Source organism: Ixodes scapularis, unplaced genomic scaffold, assembly GCF_016920785.2.
Source record: "Ixodes scapularis isolate PalLabHiFi unplaced genomic scaffold, ASM1692078v2 PGA_scaffold7__128_contigs__length_106722199, whole genome shotgun sequence".
Taxonomy (NCBI): domain Eukaryota; kingdom Metazoa; phylum Arthropoda; class Arachnida; order Ixodida; family Ixodidae; genus Ixodes; species Ixodes scapularis.
In genome coordinates this window covers 69,488,693-69,505,280 of record NW_024609882.1, presented here as the reverse complement: position 1 = coordinate 69,505,280, position 16,588 = coordinate 69,488,693, and the positions used below count along the sequence as shown (strand labels likewise).

The 16,588-nt window shown below is 43.9% G+C and overlaps 1 protein-coding gene across 1 annotated transcript in view; it reads left to right on the top strand.

Annotated features, from left to right (window-relative positions):
- The window catches only part of LOC8043631 (Down syndrome cell adhesion molecule-like protein Dscam2), a 183,498-nt gene that overhangs the window by 34,329 nt on the left and 132,581 nt on the right, over positions 1–16,588 (top strand). Inside the window, exons 4-5 of the mRNA XM_040501709.2 lie at positions 9,596–9,713; positions 12,410–12,585. Of these exons, the coding sequence (XP_040357643.2) occupies positions 9,596–9,713; positions 12,410–12,585 (294 nt within the window). The remainder of the gene's footprint in view (positions 1–9,595; positions 9,714–12,409; positions 12,586–16,588) is intronic.

Below are 16,588 nucleotides of genomic sequence, written 5' to 3'. Positions count from 1 at the left end.
CTTTTCACTCTAGCGACGCTAAAACCATAGAGTTATTATAATGTACGCTAGAGGTTCAAGTGGCGCTAGTGTGCTGCTGCAAATTGAAGCAGACAGCAACCAGTCCGAAATTGACTTACGGTAATGCATTTCTATGGGAAAAAGCGAGTGCACTTTCTCTCAGCGCTCGATTATAAGAGCAAATATCACGAATAGTTCGTGCGTATTAGGCACATTGCAACATTTCTCAGTCAGGCGAACGAAATAATTGGTCAGTTACGGCGTTTTTATTTTAAATTCGTAGTATGAGAAGCGGTGCTAAAACGACTTCGTACATGTATTTATGTGCACTGTCGGACACTGTTAGCGCGAACACGGCGTCGGCGCTTTCCAGCATGGAGGATATACGTGCCAAACGAACGAAAGACATCTGGAAAACTAAGAGATACGGCGAGAATTACGCAGTAACACTGGATAAGTGACTCCTTGTGCATGCAGACGATCAAAATAAACTGAAAGCCACGTAATATAGTCCAATTTCCAATAAATAAGTACTGCTTTATTTTTTCGGCTCATCAATCTGTGCGAAGATGCTAGTTCTGGGTTCAAATCATCACCCGGAGGCTCTAAATCTTTGCAAATAGAGAGAAGCCAGAAAACGGGTGCCCGATAAAAACTGCCAGACATAGGAAATAATAAAAATACACACCTTGTGTAGCCCATATACTTTATTTTTTTACATTCGAATGTGTTTTTTTTTTAACCTATCGTAAAGATGCGCATGACGGAGTCATTTTCATATAATGACAGGACGGGCATATTAACAATATATAAGCGCCACCGGAATGTTAACTAACCATGAACACACTCTACATTCCTTTCGATCGTTACTTTGCATAGAATCGTCGCTCGTTTTCACATGCCTTCCTTGAAACAGAGGTTTGGGCCTGAAATACAGCGAAGTTTGACATCGTTCAGTGGAAAAAAAAATGCTGTAACTAAAGCAATTACACTTTCACAATATTAATAAAGGTACATACTACACGGTACAACCGAAATCACAAAAGTTATTCATGTTATCTTCCGGCGAAGAGACAAAATGTGTGCGCGTTTTCCCATAGGAATGCACAGGAGCACCGCAAAAGTAGACTGGTTGCTGTCTGCTTCAATTTGCCTCCCGGAAGTCGCATAGACACTAGCGCCAGTTGAACCTCTAGCGTACATTATAATAGCTCTATGGCTAAAACGACTTAAATTAGCCGTGTCACACATTTAGAGCACACGACCACCGCTAGGAGCTGTTTCGCGGCCTGTGGTTGGCCCCGAGATGCTCGCCTATTCAAACCAATGTATGGCCCAACTCTCTCAATAAACGGCTCTGGTCCGGTATGCCTTGCTGCGCGCTCTGACGGTGCGGCGCCTGCTGTCGTGACCGGCGCTTGGCGTCTGCGCGTCGTTCCTTACTCGCAGCGATGTAAATTCTATCATTTCTGGCAGCCGTCCTTGCCGCGTGGCGGCACTTCGGAAGCACCCGCTCAAAGCCGCCAAATTGCGGCAGAGATCCGTTCTAAGAAGGCGCGCTGGCCGGCTGACCTGGCTGGCCGCGCCTGTCAATCAGTGATAGAGAAGGATTCGCCTACGTGGCAAGCTAACGCGGCGCCGCGTGCCGCTTTTGCGGCCACTATATTTGCCAGACTCCGACCCCTAATCTGTACTTTCCTTACTCACATGAAAACATAGTATAGGGAGCATATGCTGCCGCTATCTGACTTCTGCAAGTGAACTGTCGAATGACCGGTAAAAATACCGTTCACATGCAATGACTTGCTGCATGCGTCACTGCAGGCACTCACACAGGAACGCCGGTAGCTCAGGTCGTGCACGGAGAGGCTCCCACTCTTCTGCTACGCTGCTATCACACTGAAGTTTGAATCGTAACCGCGAAGCGGGTTCACTCGTTTTCGTCATCAAATGCGCGTGAACCGCCTCACGGTTGCCTTCAACCACCAATGTGAATTAGGTATTATTGCCATCCCGGGAGTACCGGACGTGCTACGGGCCTTTGGTGCTCAAGAATGGCTCTCAACAACCAAAACACCACTTTGTCTTTCATGAGTATAATTTCCAACTCTAGCTCTTTCACGAAACTCAAAGGAAACGATTATTTCGCGCCCGAAAGCCTAAGCGACTCGGCTCTTGTCATTTTTAATCATTCCGCAATATGATCGGCGCCAGGTGAATTTCAATGAGCATGCGTGTTCTATTTTTGAGCGCATTTCATGTTAACATTCTCGTTGAAACCGTTGCGCGGTAATCGGTCATCATGTCCCTCGTTATCGAGCAAAGTAAATAACCTCGAGGTGTATGCTTGCGAAATCGGCGAATCCGCCTCGCCCACTACAGGCGCGGCCAGTCAGGCCAGCCGGCAAGCTTGGCTTTTTATTTTAGCTCTCATCTCGTGCGCAGCTTGGCGCGGATTCTTTCGAAGCGGCGCCAAAAGGCAACTTATCGATAATCGCAGCGCGGGTGCCGGAAACGAAAGATTCGGCATCCCTGCGAGTATGAAAGGACCCGCATGTGCCAAACGCCGGTCTCGACAGCAAGTGCCGCACCACTAGAGGGCGCAGCAATGCGTATCAGTCACCGCCCCCGTGGTCCGGAAACTTTTGCCCACGACGTCCACTCTTCGAGCAAGAAAACTTGTCTCTAACAAAAATTTTGATTGTATGAAATAGACAAAGAGGAAGCTCACTCTCGCACTATTTCAGGAGTATGAAAATTGTGACATACTCCGTGTTTTTAGACTGTCTTCTCGACTCGCAAATCTTTCTGCTATAAACGTCCGCGGCCATTAGAAACGCAAAAACAAAAATATATATGGGTGATTTCATGTCAACTCAGGCACGGATTTAGGGTCGAATTTTTAATTTTGACGAAAAAAATATATGTCTTGGGTCAATTCCCATAATAAAAGAAGACGCAAACGGTTATTTCGTCGAATTTTTCGTTCTCAAGTTATGGACCGTTGAAGCGGTCAAGGTGGAAATTGAGGTTTTTCCAGCCTATCGGAGGTGCCATATTTCACTCCATCCCTTTTCCGTACTTTTTACGCTACATCAATATAACTTTTTGGGAACACTCTAGACATAGGCTTTGTCATGCTAATTAAGCGTCTAGGTCATAACATTCTTAATGATTTTTTTTTTCTTTGTCAAACCGCCTCTCTGTGACGATATTTGACGAAGTTCAGCAAGCTGTGCTGTCACCTAATCAATATATTTTTATGATCTTTATATCACCGTAAAGCACCAATTATGCTCTTTCTTTTGAGTATGATTTCAATATTTTGACACAAGCATATAATGCGCTACATGTGCCCGAAAAACGAATATTTCGAAAAACTAGCAAGTTTGGAGTCGATTTTCTAAAAAAACCCACTTTTTTATTTTTTTCATTTTTTATTCACAGTTAGTTAATATAGTAGTCTATCAGGAACTACCAACAAAAATTGTAATATATTGTTTGTATGGCCTCTATTAAGACTCGAATCTCGTGCTATGAGCGTTTTGAATGGGACTTCGCACAGGCGCTTTGCTGAGCAGAATTTTGGCCAATGTAAAGTTTTCTATTTAATGTTAGTATTTACCACAATATCTGAGCGTAAAAGCAAGTGAAGTAACAATATTTATCCTTACAATATTTATTTACTTGGCACTGGGGTGATTTGAAAGGTGTGTGAGCTTCGCCTTATGTATTGACGGAGAAGTACGTAACATCTCAACTCACGGACAAACTTAAGTCACGAGGGAAAAGTCTAAGTAACCTGGCATGAATCACTGCAAATAGAAATGAAACCTAAACACATTACTAACGCATTTGAAGCCTTACACGCCACGAAATGCTCGTCCTTACACGCCACGAAATGCTCATTATTTTACGAATAAGCCCGTATGGCACAAAATAGACCGTACTTCCTAAGCGTCAGATACTAAATCACACATATGTATATGCACTGCATATCTGTTTGACATAAGAGAATATGAAAATTACATATAAAGTTCGGAATTTTAAGCTCAAGATGCGACACGTAACCAGAGATGGGAAGTAATATTTCATGTTGTAGGCTAAACATGTTCATTTCATAAAATATATCAAAATGTGTTAACCAAATGTCTCATATACTCCTAATTAACATAAAATACACTCAAAGTTAATACAAATATAAAATTTTAAACGAATTGAACACCGCCAAATTCCGTCTGGTTTACGGATAGACGACGCAGTACCTTTTCAATACTACACGGCGCTGCTCACACAAAAGCAGTGATAGGCACCTGGGATAGGGAGTCATCTTTCGACGTAGCACATTTCGAGACAATAGGTTGATGCGATTCTGAGCCAGTTTTCGCTTTGTCCGAATTGGAGTCAGTTCAGTGTCAAAGTCTATGGCGCGTCGTCTGATTACACAGCGCGCACTCACAGGGGGACAAGGATGAACGCACTGTTGAAACGGTCCGGCCTTTTCACGGTCCCACCATTTAGCTCTGTATATTCTGGGGTTTGGTAAACTCTTTCTAGGACCACACTTCCCCCATTGCTTTGCTCCACACATGAGAAGATTGGATGCCTTTCGATGGAGTTACCTTCTCTTACCCCTTCCTTTTAAGCTCCCGATAACGGGACAGCTCCTCTTGGTCGATGAAGAGAAGCGTTATCCCGTTGATTTTCTGGCCGAGAGCTTCAACGAACGTACGCGCGTTAGTTATGGAGCTCAGCTCAGTTGTTTTCAAGTTATGCAATGACGCATGATGCTTCAGCACACTACCCACTCCATCGCACGCGATTTTGCCGTGCCCTGACGCCGAGTATATCCACCTGCTGACAACTTCTGAAATTCGTGTAATTGGTGCCGATTTTTTAAATGGCTTGAAGCGCCGTCCGAAACATAGATTAGCTCCAAAAAAACGGGCAAGAGTTCCTCGAGTCTGTCTTCAATCATTGTGAGCGCAAAGAGCGCGTGTGCAGAATCATGACAGGTATCGTCACTCACGACGTCAAAACTTAGTGTTCCCTTCGTGGTCGTCGCAACGCAGGTGAAGATTGTCACCATCTTGGTTTTCCAGTGGTATCCCTGCACTGCACGTTGGAGCACAATACTCCAGTTTTCTGCGAAATCAAAGTGGAGGACTACGACACGTGGCTTCACATTTGCTTTTTCAAGCCATATTGCTCTCTGTTGTGCGCTCCGAATATAAAAGCGGGGTATGTATTTCTTCGTCCACTTGTTGAGTTCGTTAAGAAAAGCAGTGGCCTCCAAATGTTTTTTCACCAACTCGCCACCAGATTCCCACAGTGCCAACTCCAGTTCATCTTCAGCGCTCATCCCTAGCATCTCGAGGGATATCTCCTTCCGGTTCGAACAGGCTTCACACCTCAGCAAGAAGCAGTTTTGGGAAGGATTTTCACAAAGAAAAATTTTCTGGACGTCTTCAAAGGTCATGGTCTTCCCCGCCGCATTTGACAGAGATGTCAGACAGAGTATGAAGTTGGCGCAGCATACACACACACACGTTTCATGTACAGGGTGTTTCTTAACCCACTTGGGCCGAAGAGAATAAAATTTTGTTAGGCCCATTTTTGACTCGGGATTGGCCGCCTTGAATTCCTTGTAGGTTTCCCTAATAGATCTCGTCATAAATCGCTTCGTGACGAAGACTTCTTGACCATCAATAAAAAGCTTTACGACATCCTTCTTGTTCGGGCTTTGTCTTGAGCAGTCTTTCGCATCTGATGTGTAGTAAGTCAACGCAAGAGCGACATCGTTTTCGTTGAGAGTATGTCCTTGGTATGGGTCAGGTGACGCCCAGACCCCCATTTTTTTTTCCAGCTTTCTTGATTGGTCCAAAGCATGCTTCGTCACTTCAGGAATTGCTTTCAGGATATCTTTCTTTTTGAGGTTAAATGGAAAGAGAGTTAAGAGGCGGTAGCGTTCTATAGCTGCGACGCGCTCTTGGCGTAGGCTGCTCGTAAATTGCTGACCCAGTCGGAGCACGAGGAGCATGTATCTTTTTTGTCTGTGCCCGTAGGTTCTCCGTACACGTCACTTAGTTTACGACCAACTTTCTTTTTGAAGTCCGCGGTTATCTCGGATTTTTTTCGCTTAACATAGCCGGTGCGACTTCGTGGGGTCACGCTAGAAGGGAGTTTAAGTGGTGTCACACTTACTTCGGCAGCATCAATTGCTTCAGACACTCCTTGGACCAGGGCTTCCTCGTCAACGAATGATCTGTCCGCTGGTTTCAGGGATGATGACGATGAGCTTGATGACAACATTTCCTGTCCTTGCTTATGTTCTTCAATCTGACCCAAGAACATTGTGTAGCAGTTATTGCACAGAACATCTCCAGGGCTCACGCGCTGGGCGTCCTCAGCCGGTAGAACTTGTTTAAGAAAACTTAGGTTTAGCTCCGAGACTTGACGAAAATGGCGTCCGTAAAACACTATTATCTTGTGTCTCATTGAATAGTCGGTGCACACTTTCCGGTCTGAACTAAATAATGTATTAGCCATGGCAGTAACGAACACTTCTGGCTTTCTGAAAGCAGGAGCAGTTTTAAGTTCATCTAGCTCAGACAGCACGGAGGTAGAATGAGTACCAGCTTTCCGCCGTGGCTTAGGAATTCAAGTAAAGAGCCAGAAAGGGACCGAGAAGGCTATTATCAGTTAGACGACGTGCGAAGATTCGGCTTCCTTTGGGTCCCCAATCTTCCCGTCGATCCATACTTAAACATTCGCTGTCCGCCTCGCGCGTAATCTGAATGCCACGCAGCAGCGGCGTCTCTTTTAGTGCCCGCGGATTAGTGGCATGGTTGTGTTAGAAGGACGAGGAGGGAGCTTGGAGAGACAGAGGGGGGCTTGCGACGTAAACTCTAACCTCGAAACGCCTGTTCTCCCGACATTCAGGGTTTCCGTGTCGGTCGCATCCAAAGGCATAATCCTTAGAGGCTCCAGGACCCCGACGAAGATAGAGGCGTTAGCCCCGTGATGTTCAAGATAAAGTATTCTAGACACGCCGCCTGACTGAGGTGGCATCTGTAAAATTTCGGAGCCGAAATCAAAAGGCCTCAGAGGACTTCTCTAACGATCTGCATTCCCCCGTATTGGGAGAAAAAGATGCGCTCGCACTTGTGAATACGGACTTCTAAGTAACTTTTTTTAAGAGCGCTACTCAAAAATTTTTAAATGTTTGTGGTTGGATATTAGGTGACTGCTAACGATAAATAAAAAACCTTATATAGGCCAAAATTCTGCTCAGCAGAGCGTCTGTGCGAAGTCCCGTTCAAAACGCTCATAGCACGAGGTTCGAGTCTTAATAGCGGCCATACAAACAATATATTACAATTTCTGTTGGTAGTTCCTGATAGACTACTATATTAACTAACTGTGAATAAAAAATGAAAAAAATAAAAAGTGGGTTTTTTTAGAAAATCGACTCCAAACTTGCTAGTTTTCGAAATATTCGTTTTTCAGGCACATGTAGCGCATTATATACTTGTGGCAAAATATTGAAATTATACTCAAAAGAAAGAGCATAATTGGTGCTTTACGGTGATATAAAGATCATAGAAATATGTTGATTAGGTCACACAGCACAGCTTGCCGAACTTCGTCAAATATCGTCACAGAGAGGCGGTTTGACAAATAAAAACAAAACCATTAAGAATGTTATGACCTAGACGCTTAATTAGCATGAAGAAGCCTATGTCTAGAGTGTTCCCGAAAAGTTATATTGATGTAGCGTAAAAAGTACGGAAAAGGGATGGAGTGAAATATGGCACCTCCGATAGGCTGGAAAAACCTCAATTTCCACCTTGACCGCTTCAACGGTCCATAACTTGAGAACAAAAAATCCGACGAAATAACCGTTTGCGTCTTCTTTTATTATAGGAATTGCCCCAAAACATATATTTTTTTCGTCAAAATTAAAAATTCGACCCTAAATCCGTGCCTGAGTTGAGATGAAATCACCCATATATATTTTGATGTCGTGATTTTTTTTTTTTATAATATAAATATTTTTAGTTTAGAGAAAGTAAGAGCATGCTAAAAAACAAAGCCCGATTGTTAAAATGCGTTAGCCTCTTTGGGTACCTCATGAAAATTTAGTCATAACACCACCGTGCCCTGCCTTCCAGCCACCTGGATATATTCGTTCGCTTTGAAGAACGGATAAACAAATTACACAATAGTTACAATTTTAGAACATTGTCTTTGCAGCCTAGATACAGCTATTCTAGGAGGCTTCCAAGCATGCTTGAAACTGCCAACGAGAGCACCCGATACCGATATATTTATTCGAAAAGGCGATTCACTATACACCCTATAATCCTGCAAACGAAACTCCAAACATAATATTGGGTAAAGAAACTAGTATGTCGGAAATAAAAGTACGAGCTATGGGTGAATTCTTCCTGCGTTTAACAAACGCGGACTTGGGAAACACAGGTTGCAAATTTGTTTAGTACGAAAATTTAATTAATCAATTTTGGCTCGATTCATATCTTTGTGTTTGACGAACCAGTCATTGCCGCATACAAACATAAAACGCTAATTCTTTACCATTATTTGGCCGAATCGGGTCTGCCACGCCGATCTACGACGCCCCCAGTTTTGATGTACCGAGTTTGATCGAGAAATTGAAAACCACATTTCCGGCATCCATAAAGGAAACTACACATTTCAGCCAGAAGCTTTCTTTCGTATACGTATCGCTAGCGCCACATTCCTTCAGAATGTGGTGCTACCAATAGGGACACAAAAGAAAAGTTTTAGAATAGGGCGTTACCTAAATAAAAACAGAAATAAAAATAAATATTTTTATCATCCAAAGCGTCCAGTTTAGCATGAATTTGTCCAAACAAAAAGCGATTGTGTTAACACCTGTGGCATTTACTGCAAATAAGCAAGAAGGAAAAAAATATTGTTTTTATCATTGGGAGTTTTTTTTTTTTTACCGAAGGAATTGTTAAAAACGTCTACCCATTAAGAAATCTTGCCTTTCACTTTGATTTCTTTGATTCAGGCAAGGCCATGTTCGTGAAACTTTCAGATTCCATCCCCACCCCTTGTGTAACATTTCGTCAAAGTTTTACCATTCCGCATTTCGTTTTAGTTATTTGGCCCGAAAAACTGGTCCCTATTTTGTTCACTCAAACTCGGTACAATCATCATTATCTGAACCCTCTTATGACTCTAAGGTCGTACGTGGTCACACTACTCATGCATCATGCAAGAGACACGGTGTTTGCTGCTGACATGATGACTAAATTGTTGGCGAACGCGCTTGAAGCACGCTCGCAGAATGTTTGGCTCATATATAGGTGAGTTTAGTACATGGCAAGGGAAGTTCTCACATTACCAACGATGCAGGACTGTCATACAAGGAAGTGCCGTGCTTCAGCCAACGTCTAAAGACTCTTCGGTACGATGTGTTAGCAGTATGATCTCGGGTTAAGAGGTCAAGGGCCTAAGTATGACTGTCTCAAACTGTGTGGCTGCGCGCCTATTTGGTAGAATGTCTGAAGAAATTTCCTTAAAAATATTTGTTTCTTTGCAGATGCCCACGCCATGACGCATGTAAAAATGGCCCTCAATTTCCCCGAACTCAAGACTACGGTCGGGAGCCACGTTGATCTGCCTTGCGTTGCCCAGGGATATCCACCCCCGCATTACACGTAAGCATTGATATTTTAACAGCATCCCGGACTTTAAGAGTGGCAATCGCCGCCTTGAACATCTCCACTGAGCTAAAGAAGACGTGATGCCTTAGCTGAAATGGATGTCCGACTAGAGTGCTTAGTTTTTTTTAACGCGGTAGTATTAGAACGCTCGTCTTGACAAAAAGACGGCGGTGTCGACCGTTTGCAAGCGGCAGGGAGAGAGGAAGAGGGAGAGGGTGACGCGTGCGGCGCTTCCATTGGTCCGAAGCGCTGACTTCAGCACGCGTCAACCTCTCCCTATCTCCCGTGCGCTGACAAACTGACAGGCACAACCGGGTTTTCGTCAAAACGAACCCTTTCGTTTTCGTCAAAGTCACGCGCACAGCAGGGCGCGGAGCCAGGGACGGGGACGCGCCGCGGCGCAGTGGAATGCGGCCGTGTTCAGTTGCCGCTCTGCCGTCGCAGGTCGTTCTTCGCTCTGGGTTTCCGTAGTAGCAGTGCGTGGGTTGTAAAGTGTGGGAGTAGTTAAAAGAATGGATGCGGTTCCCTCCACGACTGATACGGATGTGCTTCCTTCCACGACTGGTATGGATGTAGTTCTTTCCACGAGTGATTTGGATGACCGTACCCAAGGGCACTGACCTACTCTGACAGGCAGAGTACAAAAAAGTAGTGAAACGTAGTACGCGAAGATCCATTGGTGGATTCCTAGGGGAACCCGTTAGCATGACCGTTGAGAAACGCCACACACATCCTCCATTGTGAAACGCTAACATTGACCCCGTAACTACTCCAAAAAAGAGGCAGCTAGATATAAAGGAAGCAATCGAGAACGCCAAAAGAGAAAACCAAAACAGAAAAGTCAAGGAGTCAGCGTTAGTTATTCCCAAAGGGGCGCGTGTGCGGCGTTTATTAAGGGTCATTCTAACCGATTTCCTAAGAATTCACTGATGGATTTTGCTTTTATTGTTGCATGTTTTGCGATAGAGGTAGTGGTGATGTGTTCCGGGGAAGGTTTCCAAAACAAAAATAATATCGTCCTCTCATTTCTTATTCAACATACAGAGAATGATCTGCACACAATATCTAAGGCCTGTGTCTCCCTCGTATCACGGCACTTTCACATTGGTCGTATAAAAACTGTCTGCAGACTTGTTAGATACTTACGTATGTACGCAGAAAAACGTGCTTCGAGCATCTTTGAGGCGTGACCGCAGTCACGCCTCAAAGAATATGACTGAATTAACATCGCATTTTTTTACGTTGCAGGAGGATTGTGGCTGTAGCTTAGCGCGGAAGGTAGAGACAGTAGACATCGGTTCAGCCATTCAGTCACTCTGTGTACTGATCCTACAGTTGCCGCGGGTTTCAACGCCGTGACGCTAAACTGAGTTTCACTTTACGTCCGAACGCAAGCGATGCTATGATTCGATAGAGCTAATCATACAGCGCTAATAATGTGTCGACTCGGCGCTCGTTCTCGTTTTTTGGTTTTCGATCACCGGTTCAATCAATCACACACAGAAGAAAGCCAAGAAAGGCGCAGCATGCAGTGGGCGTGATTGGTTTAATCGACGATAACAGACACCCAAAGGCGATGAATGCCACTAATCTCTATGACAATTGCTGGATCGCGCATCCCCGCTCCGCGAGTGCGGCCACCGGACGGCCATCTTGCATGTCCGAAAATCGCGTTGGTGGAGCGTTGCGGAGGCTGGTTGCAGCGTGCTGAAGACACGATTTCTACTCGCTCGTCGTCATTCGCCGAACAAATTCTTTACAACGCTGTGTAAGCCGTGAGACTTGCCGTTGAGAACACGTGGAACATTTTACGGACGCGCAGTGCAATGGGAATAAGTCACAACTCGTCGAAAGCAAAATTCGCCGGTCTCGCGGTCTGATCAAAGCTTCCTTGGCACGCCGAAGTGCTGCGTCTCTGTCCCATCGCACGCTTGGATACCGAACAAGAATCAGTGCCGCAGCAAAGTTTTGAAGGTCTTTCGCGCGCAGATGTCCTTGCATCATATCTCGGCCACGGAGTTACGAATGATCCAGTTGTTCCATCGAGTTGCCATCAATAAAGGGGCAAAACGATCTGTACGGTTGCTCTTATGCGCTATTAGCCATGGCTATGTTCCAGATCTACTCTAATGGATCACATAACAGCACAAATAGAGCAACGCTGTGGAGCAAGGAGGACTTTCGAAGGCAAAACTGCAAGACGGCAATAATGAAAATTTTTGAAGCGCGGGCCATACGGTCGTGTACAATCTGTTGACCAAACACAATTCGGCGAGCCGCGCTCAGACGTGAAGCGCAATAGAGTAGGTTGATAATAAGCCAACACTGATCAGTGATGAGGAGCTGTTGTGCGCGGCATTTTGTAAACCGTCTAGCGACGAAGAAAGACGCACCTTCCCGCCTCTTCCGGCGCCACTAAACTCTGAATGGAGCTAGTTTCTGGACCGCGAGTGCTGCAAGTTACAATTACAGTCGCCAGAGTAAAGTAAAACGCTGCTTCAGAGGCACATACGGCTTCACGCACATTGCACTCGCATAGCACATCCATTCGGTGTTGATTCTTGATCGGTGTTCAAGCGTGCGAAAGCACAGAGACGCGGCGCTTTCGTGTACCAGGGAAGCTTTGATCGAGCCGGACGCGCTAGGCCAGACGCGAATTAACACCGGAAACCTTTGTCGATCCTCTGCAGCTGGTACAAAGAGGACAGGGGTCGGCGGCTGTCCGTCGTCGAGTCCGACAGGATGCAGTCTTCGAACGGCGTGCTCAGCATCCGCGCTGTCAACGTGCACGACGGCGGGCGCTACGTCTGCATAGCCAGGAATACGGTGGGCGAGCAGAAGATAGAGACGCTGCTTTCCGTGGCTGGTGAGTATGACACCGAGTGAACTTCCTGAAGACTACGCGATCTGCTTTTGTGGCGCCCCCCCCCCCCCCCCCCCCCGCCTTCTGCCCTCCCCGCATTCCCAAATGTAAGGTTTGTGTTTTAACCTTTCCGAGGAGGGAGTAGTTGTTTCTACGATAACCAATATCTCCAGAAATATTCATATAACACATCGTTTTCTTTCTCTTACGGCGTGACCCCCCCCCCCCCCCCCCCCACAAAAAAAAAAAAATCTTTGAATTTTTTGACGTAATTTTTAGCTACGCATTGATGAACGTAAAAAATACGTTCACATAAAATATAGCGCCATAGGTCCCGATCAGAACTCACCGTCATCTTATCCAAAATGTATAAGTTATGTGTTAACATTCATTAGAGAAAAAAAAGCCTACCAGTATCTGACGTTTGTCATCTCTATAACTTCGTAGGCGTCATTGGCCGCCAATTTTCTATAAAAAAATGTCCGAACATCGCTGATTATTTTTTGAAACAGATAACGGCATGTTCAGAAATCTTGACATCTGGTTTGAATCTCTAGCGCTACATTCGGCCACCGACTGAGCGTTTGGCGATGTGGAGTTTTTTTTTTTTTTTTTACGGTTAAAACGAAAATAAAAAAAAAAGCTTTGTTGATTGTTTCTGGAGCCACCCCGTACATTTCTTCACTAATAAAGCCTCTTGTTAAGGGCTCTAGAGATATCTTGGGTATAACATAAACACAATAAAAGTTTTTCATAAAGTTGAGGGTGGTTTTGGATTGGCATGGGTCAGCAACTTTTCTTGCCATTGTCTTAACTTCTCTTTAGCAGCCAGTCAAATGTTACAGACAGTATTTTATGTATTTATGCTTGCTGCATACAAAGGTTCATTGAAAATCACAAAAACATGTTGAAGTTATTATCTTTCTTATTTTAGTGAAGAAATATTTCAGGCGTTGCAGACCTAACTATAGTAATGACTCAGTATTCAGTTGTTCACCGCAGTGTGGGCTTTCTTCTGAGCCAAAATAATAACTGTTCTTAGCCGTTTTTCAAAATAAATGTTCAAATAGTAGTGGTCCAATTTTTGCGCTTCCCACCAAAATAAATTGATAATTAAAAAAATAATTTATCAAGAAAATAAAATTTATTGACTTGAGAAAATGCAAGTGGCATGTAGTAACAACTGAAAAGCAAATCTCAGGGAAATGTCGATTGATCGGCGAGAAAATGTTCCTTATATTTTGAAAAAAAAAACATTCCTGAAATCGCGATTGAATGTTTAGTTGCTCAACCACAATAATAACACCCGTCTGGTCCATATTGTTCTGGGTTATACTATTTACATTGCCATCTGAAGGCTTTCCTGTCACTTTCCTTCCTGTCCCCTCTTTACTTTTGGCAGAGGCCAGAAGGTCCACTGTTCGTATCCGGATGTTGTACATCCGGTTCAGGGTAGTCACAAGGCACACCTGGCGTGAAACGTAGGGCCGGAACCTACGGCCTCGCACCTTTTTTTTAGTTCGTTGTTTGTGCGAGCCTCTCGTTTCCACTTGATGTTCACTTCATGAACACTATTCACGATACCTTACGTGCAGAGAACGTTAATTGTTCTCTCCAAAAAAGTCGCAGGTTATAGAGATAACTGACTCAAGACTACCGCGCCTGTCCTAGTTGAGGGCTGCTCTTTCAGCACACCTTGTTTACCACATCTTGCATGAGGAACTCATTGAGAATGACAGCGTAAATAGTATCGGGTTTCGAGAAAATCTAGAACATGCAACGTCAAAGGAGACATTACGCGTAACACCTTACATTTTCTGGGAGCTTGCGCTCGTTATCAAGGGCTCACCACGATAGTGGTGCGCTTTGGCATATCGATTCTCACGGAACGTACTTTTATATCGTGGGTTAGAAGAGAAACGAGGCATCGCAGTCTTCATAATGCATTTAGAACACCGTCAGCTTTCCGAGACTTCGAAGCTAGATTGCACCAGAAGCGAAACGTCTGATGGCGGTTACCACCACTGACATATATCCTGGCTTTCCCCTTTTATTCACCCCTAAATAAACAAACGACGAGCAAGTCATGTGTTCCCTTTATCGTATGTAAAGACTATCTATATATGTTTATCTGGTTTGAGACCTAAAATAGCAATTTAATGGATCAAGCAGTACCTGCTGAAAGTCATGTCAACTTGAAATAGCAAAAAAGCGCAATTGGATCAATTTCTCAACGTATTCTTGTAGTCCTCCGAGCGCGCCACTTCGAGGATAGTTTGTCCAAGAGCTCTAATATATGTAGACAGGGAAATAAAAACATTTTGGTCGATTTTATCAGCCATTCCTTTTCAATGATATACGGTAGAAAATTGTTTCTTGGAAAAGTATAGACGATTATGGTGTCACGGCCTTTATGATAACATGCTGTTTTATATGAACATCCGTATGTGTCATGTGTTTTCCCCTTATTCAATCTAAGATGTAAAGCTTTCCCAAAGCCTGTTTTGATATAATTAAACAAAAAAAATGTTCTTCAATGCTATTACACTGGAACAAAGGTGATATGTGTGGACAGTCTACAACGAAGGTCTGACGGGGGTAACAAGAAGTGCGTTCTTGTGAGCCGTCGCTCAATACCATATAAAGTTAGTTTGCTGATATGGCGTTCTGAGCAAGGTCAATTCGCTCCGTCTCAACCAAAGGAAGTTCTAAAATTATCAGCTTATCACGACGTGTTTACAATTGAGTTTTTCATTCATCCGTAGAGTATCTGCTTGTTAAATATTGTTCTTTGGTTTCTAATTTTTACTATAGCAATTTATAGGCCTTGCGTGACTATAGTAATATATGTTAACTTAAGTGTCATTGCTTAAGATGCGCAGGCTGTAAATGTCGTGATGAATCCCGGATATCCTATTTTCTCTCCGCAGCCCGAAAAAAATTGTAAAATTAGCCGACAAAAAGAGACGAAGAAGCGAAACGTGTCAACACAAGGAGCCACGTCCCGCGTTGTTTAACCTCTTAGTGACCGTAGACTGAGTGGAGCACCAGCAAATTTTAACCTTCACGGTGTTAAACCAGTCTAAAAATTTCAAAAGTGAACCAAACTTTCGCAATAAGACAAACATCACAACGTTCAAAGTATGTTTTGTTTCACCATATGGCGCTGTTTTGTTCTAATTTAGAGAATGGACAACCTTGGTGCTGATGGTCGCTAATGATCTCCTAACTGCGAGCCAAAACAAATACCTAACTTTAAACAAAAACGATATTTGTCTTGAACCACGCAATAGATTACATTTTTGAATGGAGCGCCGTGAACAACCGCGTTTGCAATCTGAAGGTTCGTGCTATGCTCTGTGCTGTATCCAATGGTGGGGCGATTAGGCACTCCATTATTCGAGCCATTCGAACTTTATCGCTTATTCTTTCTAAACGTTACACGGTAGAGATACTCAGCTTGGAACAATGACAATTGTCGTTTGCTCACTCTTAGGGCCTCGAATCCTATCATTACCGAAAAATTGTGCGCGCCGTTTGGTACGGTGTAATCTCAGAAGAAGAATAGCACGATCATTTGAGTAGTGATTACCAGAACGACCGACGCGTTGTTTTGATATCTTCACAGTTCATAAAATTTGAAGCTCCCGTAGACAATGGATTATAAGTGCAATAGCAGGGGCCTTTGTGCTGGTTTTGTTTTGTTTCTGAATTCACGTTTAAAGATTTTCTCCGAGTTGTATTATATCGAAACTTTGTCGCGCTGTTAAAATCGAACGCTTTCGAGCGCTTGAAACCTCAATAACATGCCTCAAATATATAGCAAGCCAGGCTGGCTGGGTAGAAAACCGATTTATCGAAAGCAGGAGACTTCGGTCAAAAAACAAGGTAGTGTTTTTCTGGTGGAGAATTAATTTTTTTAACCTGTTGCCCTATAGGCGGTTCAGTATATCGTCTAGGCTTCTATAATAATAAAACTGGAATGATGCTCGCCTTGGAAATTTGA